This window comes from Orbicella franksi, chromosome 2, assembly GCF_964199315.1.
Source record: "Orbicella franksi chromosome 2, jaOrbFran1.1, whole genome shotgun sequence".
NCBI lineage: Eukaryota > Metazoa > Cnidaria > Anthozoa > Scleractinia > Merulinidae > Orbicella > Orbicella franksi.
This window is the reverse complement of record NC_138146.1, coordinates 10,188,681-10,197,924: the sequence shown is the minus strand read 5'-3', so window position 1 is coordinate 10,197,924 and position 9,244 is coordinate 10,188,681. Positions and strand designations below refer to the sequence as shown.

The window sequence follows — 9,244 nt, the reverse complement described above, 5'->3', positions numbered from 1 at the left end:
AGCTGAGATGGAGGCCGAGAGGGCAGTGGTTTCACTTCAGGTTTATGAAGAAATTGATGAATTACAAAAAAAAACCCGTTCTTGGAGTACTTGGCGCCTGCAAATGACCAATTAGCTGTACTCTTAGAAAATGCAACCATGGTAACTTCAGCTCTGTCAAATGAGACACCGGCATTCTCTGGTGGTGTTGGACAGGTAGAGTTAATTGTTCCTGTTTCTGTGGAGCCAATCACCTCTATTCCGACGTTGACTGTGACATTATCAAATTCTTTGGCTGGAAACATACCGGCCATGCCTACACCCATGGTATGGAAACCACAGCATCCGTCTCCCCATCTCATGTCAAGTAAGAGTTCTTCGCCCCTTGTTGATCCTCTGTTGCAAAAAACTGAACCCAAGCAGACATCCCCTGAGCAATGTGTTACAGAATCTTGGTCCTCTTCTTGGCAGATGCCTCGACCCTATATGCCGCAGGGTGTGAAAGTAGAAACCACAAATCAGCAGTTTGATAGCGGTGGAGAAATGGTAAAAGCACTGAGACAGGTGGTTTCCTCGCCTAAAGTTGAGTACCATCGGTTTGATGGTGATCCACAAAAGTATGTCACCTTTATGCACAATTTCGAAACCTACTTGGAAAAGGATAACCCTGATGAGTCCAGGAGATTGTAGCTTCTTATACAGCACTGCACAGGAAAGGCAAGGGAGGCTACTGAGAGTTGCTCAAATCTATCCAATGATGGCTACCGAGTGGCAAAACAGACCTTACGCGAGAACTTTGGAAAACCACATGTGATAGCAGAGGCTCATGTTAAGAAGTTGTTGAATCTACCTTGTTTGAAGAATGTTGATGGTCCTTCCTTACTGGAATTTAGCAGGCACTTGGACACTGCAGATCGAACTTTGACTGGCATGGGTGCTGAATATGTGTCCGATTTGAATCACATGAACAATTTGCGAGAGCTTGCAAAGAAGTTGCCAATGTTTTTAAGAGGAAGGTGGACTGAGTGTGCTGGAAAGATTATTGGGCTCGACCGCAGACCTAAGTTTCAAGATTTTGTGACATTTGTCAAAGAAAGGGCAAAGTTAGTGGACAACGATTTCGGTCGAGACATGGTCCTTGGGTCTTTAAAGGAGACACCTGCTAGAAGAAATAGAGTGAATCAAAGTGGAAACTTTCCAGGTCTGTCATCATTTGTTGCTGGAACTGGAGCAACCAATTCGAGTGACAATGTTACAGGACCAAACTTTGTGGACGCAAGGGCAGCCTGTCTGGTTTGCTCAAAGCAGCATGACATCTGGAAGTGCAGTAAATTCAAAGGTCTCACCTATGAAGAGAAGTGGAGAGTTGTGCGTAGTGGTGGACTTTGTAATAAGTGCCTGGTAAAGGGACATATTTCTAAGGAGTGCCCGAAAGTGAATTTTAAGTGTCAAAAACCTGGCTGTGGAGGCAATCACCACACCCTTATGCACCGTCCGACTGCCAGGATTGGAAGAGACCTCAGCAGTGGAAGCAGTCAAAGAGACAATGTAAGTCAGAACGGCAACGATGGAACCAGTGTTAGTGCAGAGCAACAATTGCCACCAGTGTCTTCTTGGTCTTGTGATGTTACTGGGGCCGGTAATGGTAATGGAATCGCTGTGGCAGCTACTGGAGCTGGAGAGACAAGAGTGTGTCTCGGAATTATTCCTGTCAAGGTTCAAGGGAAGAGCAACAATCAGATCATTGAAACATACGCCCTCCTGGACAATGGCTCAGAGGTGACATTATGTCATGAACAGTTAGTTAGCAAACTTGAGTTGGACAGTGAAAGGTTGAGTTTTACGTTGACTGGAATAACTGGTTCAACGCAGATGGAGAGTCACGTTGTGAATTTGACTGTTATGTCTATGGACGAGTCCATCGTGGTAGAGTTGCCGAGTGTGAAAACAGTAGCTCAGATGCCCATATCTAGAAGTTGTATTCCCAGGAAAGGAGATCTTGCTCGTTGGCCTCATTTGCAAGGCACTGACATCCCTGCAGTAAGAGAAACAGAAGTTTTGCTGTTGATTGGTCTAAAGGAAAAACCCAGTCTTTTCCTTCCATTAGAGTTTAAAGCAGGAGGAATTGATGAGCCAATAGCCATTCGATACAGTCTGAGATGGACGGTGATTGGTCCAATGGGTGAGTGCAAAGAAGATGAACATTGCTCTGTGAACTTCCTCCAAGGTACACATGACATGAATTTGGACAGTTACCTGTTGAATGAGAATTTTTCCACTAAAGAAATTGGCCAAACAGAAGTGAAGCTCGAAACTACAATTAGGTCGGAGAGTGTCGGCAGTGAGATGCACAGGGCACCCATGGAGAAGCTGGAGCAGCAAGCTGTCGTAAATCCCCCTCTATCAAAGGAAGAACATGTTGAGTGTGACATTGACAATGAAATCCTGCAACAACAACTCGAACGACTTTGGAAGACTGATTTTGGAGACTCAGTGGTTGGAACGAAGGTCCCACCTTCAGTTGAAGACAAGATGGCCTTGAACAAAATGGAGGAATCCTTGCAAAGAGCTGGTAGTCATTTCCAAGTTGCCCTACCGTGGCGGCCAGGATCTCCCCATCTAACAAACAATAAACCCATGGCAGAACAAAGATTACAACTTCTAAAGAAGCGGCTCCTTAAAGATGAAGATCTCCTTGCGAAGTACCAAACAACAATGCAAGAGTACATAGTTAAAGGACATGCTCGGAAAGTCCCAAAAGAAGAATTAAATTTGAAAGAACAACCGGTCTGGTGCCTTCCACATCATCCGGTGACACACCCACTGAAACCGGTAAAGGTTAGAGTAGTTTTTGATTGTGCAGCAAAGTATTGTGGAACTTCCTTAAATCAGCAGTTACTGCAAGGTCCTGATTTGACAAATCCGCTGGTGGGGGTGTTGATCAGATTTCGCCAGGAACCAGTAGCGATGGCAGCCGATATAGAAGCCATGTTCCACCAAGTTTATATTGACCCTCAAGATTGTGATGCATTGAGGTTTCTTTGGTGGCCTGATGGGGACTTGCAAAGAGAACCAGAAGAATACCGCATGGTGAAACACCTCTTTGGTGCGACTTCGTCGCCTAGCTGTGCCAATTTCTGCCTACAGAAGACGGCGTCAACATACCGAGAAGAATTCGACCCTGACACGATTCAAACTGTGATGAGAAATATGTACGTTGATGACCTGATGAAATCAGTCTCTTCACCTGAAACTGCAATAAAGTTATCAACACAGTTGAGAGAGCTGCTGATGAAAGGAGGGTTTAGATTGACCAAGTGGTTAAGCAACGACCGAGATGTGCTAGTTGAGATTCCAGAGCATGAAAGAGCAAGTTCAGTGGTTAACCTAGACATAGAAGACCTACCGACTGCTTGTACCCTTGGCTTAAAATGGAATGTGGAAGCTGATAAATTTATTTGGGATGTATCAACCAAGTTTCAACACCTTGTGGAGGCGAAGCCGGTGACCAGACGTGGAATTCTTTCAATTGTGAGTTCATTGTTTGATCCACTTGGATTCATTGCCCCTTACATTATGAAAGCGAAGCTACTGCTACAAGACCTCTGCCGAAAGAAATTGGGCTGGGACAGTGCAATCGCAGAACAAGATAAAGTTCAGTGGTTCCGCTGGCTTGAAGATCTTCCAAAGTTGGAAAACCTGTAAGTTGATCGATGCTTCAAACCGAAGAACTTTGCCAAGATTAAGAATGCTCAGCTGCACATTTTCTCAGATGGATCACGTGTGGGGTACGGGGCAGTAGCCTATTTACGCCTTGTTGATGTCTTTGACCGAATTCATTGCAGCTTTGTTATGGGGAAAGCTCGCTTGGCTCCCATTCATGAAATCACGATACCGAGGTTGGAGTTAACTGCTGCAGTCATATCTGTGAAGCTGAGTGAAATAATCAGAGAAGAGTTGGAGATTGAAACAGATCAAGTGAATTACAGGACTGACTCCACCACAGTGCTAAAATGCATCAACAATGACTCTAAGCGGTTCCACACCTTTGAGTCCAATCGCCTCACCGTAATTCGCAATGGCTCCTCTGTTTCAGACTGGAGGTACATCAATCGAGATGACAATCCGGCAGATGATGCATCGAAAGGGTTACGGCTTGAAGAAATGGCAAAAAACAACCGGTAGGTGAACGGCCCCACATTCCCTTGGAAAGAAGAAGACTGCTGGCCCACAATGATTGAAGTCCCACAATTGAAGGACAGTGATGCTGAAGTAAGAAAGGAGAGTAGAATCTATGTTACCACAGTTGCACAAAATCCCTTGGATAGTTTGATCCATCACTACTCTTCCTGGTGGAAATTGAAGAGGGCATTTGCATGGCTGTTACGTTACAAGCAGTTTGTACGAAGCAAATTTTGTAAGAAGAAAGAAGATGCTGCCCCTAATGTCATCTGTTCTTCTGGAGAAACAGCACTTAGAATTGGAAACCTAATGGTAATAGAGCTTCAGAAAGCCGAAGAGGAAATAATTCGATGGGTGCAGAAGTTGTCATTCCCAGGTGCGTACAGAGCACTTGCCAATATGCTGCCTGGTTCTAATGAACGGCAGGTCAAGAGGGCCATACAGAAAGAGGGATCCTCAATTTTCAGGTTGAATCCGAAGTTGAGAAATGGTTTGTTGTCAGTTGGCGGGAGACTGGAGAATGCTCCGATAGATGAAGATTTGAAGTATCCGTTTATCCTTCCCAGTCACCATCATGTCACAGAGCTGCTTATCCAGTATCACCACAGCAAAGTGGGCCACCTCGGTCAAGAAAGCGTCCCCTCATCCCTTAGGGAAAGGTTCTGGATTGTGAAAGGACGTTCTGCACTGCGTCGCACGTTGAAGAAATGTCTCGATTGCCAGAGGAGGAATGCGCCTACTGGAGAGCAGTTCATGGCCAAGTTGCCACAAGATAGACTTACTCCATATGAACCTCCCTTCACATATGTCGGTGTGGACTATTTTGGGCCTATAGAGGTGAAGCAAGGAAGAAGTCGAGTTAAACGTTGGGGTTGCCTATTTACATGTTTAACTGTCCGTGCCGTACACGTGGAAGTCGCACATAGCCTGAATACAGACTCCATGATTAACGCACTGAGGAGATTCATTAACCTCCGAGGATGCCCTAAAGAGATTCGAAGTGACTGTGGCTCGAACTTTACCAAAGCAGATAAGGAACTAAAGGATGCCGCTGATGAGTGGAATCAGCAAAAGATTAGTGGGTTTTGTGCACAAAGAGGCATCGAATGGATCTTTAACCCCCCCTGGAGCGAGCCACATGGGGGGCCCATGGGAGAGGATGATAAGGTCTGTACGCAAAATCCTGAGGGCTCTTTTGAAGGAACAGGTGGTTTGTGATGAAGTGCTGTCAACTGTACTAACAGAAGCAACTAACATCCTGAACAGTAGGCCGTTAACACGGAACAGTGATGACCCGATGGATGAAGAACCCCTTACACCGAACCATCTCTTGCAGCTGCGACCATGCGTTAGCGTGCCCCCTGGTATCTTTGAAAAGGAGGATCTGCATTGCAGACGACAGTGGAGACAAGCGCAGGACTTAGCAAATCTATTCTGGAAATGGTGGATTAAAGAATATCATCCCACTCTTCAAGAACGGAAGAAATGGAATGAACCGAAGGAAAACCTCAAAGTTGATGACCTTGTTTTACTTGCAGATGAGCACTATCCTAGAGGTCAATGGCCATTGGCGCGAGTTGTGGAGGTCTTCAAAGGCGAAGATGGATACGTGCGCTCTGCAAAGGTGATAACAAGTTGCATTGTCATGACGCGTGCAAAACGTTGAAGAGAAAGAGAAATCAAAGTGACAAGAGCTGTTCTCACGCGACCAATCACCAAGTTGTGTCGCCTTGAAATGTCAAGTCCTTAAAACATTAAGTGACGTTAGGAACATTTCTTTCAAATATGATGCATTTGACATGCCTGCTGGGTCTTATAAAGTTGCGCTTAACATGGATCGAACCTGGTCGATCACTTGGTCGTGAGTAGGCAACAATAAGTGGACACCCCACTTTAGTGGCATTCAAGCTGTGTTTTATCGATGAACAAAAGGCTGAGTTTTACCTATACGTACTATAGGACGTTTAAGTTCACAATGGTAGCTGTTTAGTATGTAAATGTACGTTCATTTAGGGGCCGGTGTAGCTACCATTGCGCACGTTGTGCGAACCTGTGTATGACGTAACGTGTTTGCTTCACGTGTTATGAAGCATGTGGGTTGTTCTTTGATTTGCGATCCGCCATGTTGTTGTTTTTGAAGAACATTGGACATTTGTACTTGGAACGGAACAGTCAGTAAGGGTTGCATTCGTATAATTTCGCTCTTTTGGTTCCCGTAATTAGTTAGTTCCTTTTGATGTCTGTAGAAAACCTGGACTGCATGAACCTAAATCGCTAAAATTGGGCTGATCGAAATGCTTGTCACAGTACTTTAGCTCGTGGATGTTTGGATTTACAAGTGGATTTATCAAAGTTAAACTAAAAGTTCTGAGTTTTCGACGTTTATTTACATGCAACACAATACGTAGCACCTGGGCTTCGTAACAGCGGTGTGTATGTTTCAAGGTTGTATTTTCATTCAAGGTCCAAAAATTACGTACAAATTAATTACTACTGGTGTTTTACGTTGATTTTCGTTCATTTTAAATTCAATAATACGTTGAAGCAGCAAACGTGACAATTTAGCTCTTCACGCCAACTTTGTAACTTGATACTTTTGTTTTCCTCGCAAAGGCATGTAATATGAAACCCTTGTTTTCTCCAACACACAGAAGATGTGCTTGTTTTTTTGGAGATAAATGAAAGAACGTTAAATATCTGATGTAGTGATGAAGAAACGGAACAGAAACGATGTTGTTTTACTAAAAATGCAAATTTTTACCGATGAACAAGAAGCAATTTAATTATCAGATAGTCACGAAATACCACTTTCTTTTTCTGTTGCCACCTTTGTTAATAATAAAACAATTCAAAATTAACACAGAACGATATTGATGGCTGAGAAGCGTTTCAACGAAAAGTATTGAATATAAACAGCTCTACTTGGCCTATATGAATGAGTCTCCTCAAAGACTGATTAAATTAATTTGCGCTTTTCATTAGGTGCCACGGAGTCTGCAGCAATATTTGAGAACTTTCCTGGTTTCTTTTGTTACAAATTTACAATTTGCGGAGTATTAAAGCCACTAACTTGGAAACTTTCTGGTCTCTCTCACAGACACAATTAAGGCAAGAAATAAACAAGACGCTAAGGAGAAGCAATACATTTGAACCCTGACAAACACACTATTGTAGATTGAAAACAGCAGATGATATTTGTTGAACCGACCTGTGTGTAATTCTAAAAGCTACGCAGTCACAGTAACGTTTCACTTTTGCAATAACTAGTGAGACAATCTCAGATAGTGCAGAGCGCAATTGATAGCTCTGACACAGTAGTCCCATAAGTACTCACCCCTGCTCGGTTCACTTCCGGTTTGTGTCTACCTTGGTAGTCTGCTACGGCTTTTCCCCTTTGCAGTGTGTATGTTTCAAGGTTGTATTTTCATTCAAGGTCCAAACATTACGCACGAATTAGTTACTACTGGTGCTTTAAGTTGATTTTCGTTCATTTTTAATTCAACAATACGCTGAAGCAGCAAACGTGACAATTTAGCTCTTCACGCCAACTTTGTAACTTGATACTTTTGTTTTCCTCGCAAAGCCATGTAATATGAAACCCCTGTTTTCTCCAAAACATACGGAAGATGTCCTTGTTTTTTGGAGATAAATGAAAGAAAGTTAAATATCTAATGTAGTGATGAAGAAACGGAACAGAGACGATGTTTTACTAAAAATGCAAATTTTTACCGATGAACAAGAACTAATTTAATTATCAGATAGTCACGAAATACCACTTTCTTTTTCTGTTGCCATCTTTGTTGTTAACAATAAAACAATTCAAAATTAACACACAACGATATTGATGGCTGAGAAGCTTTTCAACGAAAAGCATTGAAGATAAACAGCGCTACTTGGCCGATATGAATGAGTCTCCTCAAAGACTGATTAAATTAATTTGAACTTTCATTAGGTGCCGCGGCGTCTGCAGCAATATTTGAGCATTTTCCTGGTTTCGTTTGTTACAAATTTACAATTTGCGGAGTATTAACGCCACTAACTTGAGAACTTTTTGGTCTCTCTTACAGACACAATTAAGGCAAGAAATAAACAAGTCGCTAAGGAGAAGCAATATATTTGAACCCTGACAAGCACACTATTGTAGATTGAAAACAGCAGATGATATTTGTTGAACCGACCTGTTTGTAATTCTAAAAGCTACGCAGCCACAGTAACGTTTCACTTTTGCAATAAAAAGGGACAATTGGCGCTACCTGAAAAATAACTGCCGTCCTTGGTCACATGACACGATATATAAAATACTGCGTGTAAAGATAGTGTATAACACTAACAATGCTAGAACGCATGCGTCTTACATGTCGAGCTCTACCATAAGGAAAACCACTCAACATTTGTGCGTGATTCCGTATGCAATGTATCCTTCACCTAATATAGAGGCCACGAACCCTAACTAATCTACGCATGCGTTTAGGGCAAATTAGTTTTGTTCTAAGGAGAATGGTACCACAAGGAGAGCAAGGGGTTACCTGAAACAAATATATAACTTTGCGATGTTCAAAGCTAAGCGACGGCGATGGAATGTGTTTTACGTAGAGTACACATGTACCTTTCCCACCCTACTCCCACTACTTCCTTGCCTCTAGACTAATTAATTAATTGAAATTAATTAATTAAACAAACATTTAAGTTTACACCTTAGCGCCATAGGGCCATAGTGCCATAGCGCCATAGCGACTTAGTTCCTTAGCGGCAGGCAACCCCCATAACCATCCCAATAGTGTACTCTGCACTAACTAGTGAGACAATCTCAGATAGTGCAGAGCGCAATTGATAGCTCTGATACAGTAGTCCCATAAGTACTCACCCCTGCTCGGTTCACTTCCGGTTTGTGTCTACCTTGGTAGTCTGCTACGGCTTTTCCCCTTTGCAGTGTGTATGTTTCAAGGTCCAAACATTACGCACAAATTAATTACTACTGGTGCTTTAAGTTGATTTTCGTTCATTTTAAATTCAACAATACGCTGAAGCAGCAAACGTGACAATTTAGCTCTTCACGCCAACTTTGTAACTTGATACTTTTGTT

General features: G+C 42.8%; 2 protein-coding genes across 2 annotated transcripts; both read left to right on the top strand.

Moving 5' to 3' along the window:
- Positions 1-909: 909 nt before the first annotated feature.
- On the top strand, positions 910-4,164 carry LOC145470536 (uncharacterized). Its single transcript, XM_081454347.1, has 2 exons — positions 910-3,680; positions 3,825-4,164. Exons 1-2 carry the CDS (start codon positions 910-912, stop codon positions 4,162-4,164), a joined length of 3,111 nt encoding a protein of 1,036 aa, XP_081310473.1.
- A 48-nt stretch (positions 4,165-4,212) lies between these two features.
- LOC145470528 (uncharacterized) lies at positions 4,213-5,379 on the top strand. The gene has a single exon (XM_081454334.1). The coding sequence runs from the start codon at positions 4,213-4,215 to the stop codon at positions 5,377-5,379; it is 1,167 nt and encodes a 388-aa protein (XP_081310460.1).
- The last annotated feature ends 3,865 nt before the right edge of the window (positions 5,380-9,244 follow it).

Coding starts and splice junctions, on each gene's coding strand:
- LOC145470528 (XM_081454334.1), top strand. CDS start 4,213: ATGATTGAAGTCCCACAATTGAAGGACAGTGATGCTGAAGTAAGAAAG.
- LOC145470536 (XM_081454347.1), top strand. CDS start 910: ATGGGTGCTGAATATGTGTCCGATTTGAATCACATGAACAATTTGCGA. Junction 3,681..3,824: donor CTTCCAAAGTTGGAAAACCT/GTAAGTTGATCG, acceptor AATTCATTGCAG/CTTTGTTATGGGGAAAGCTC.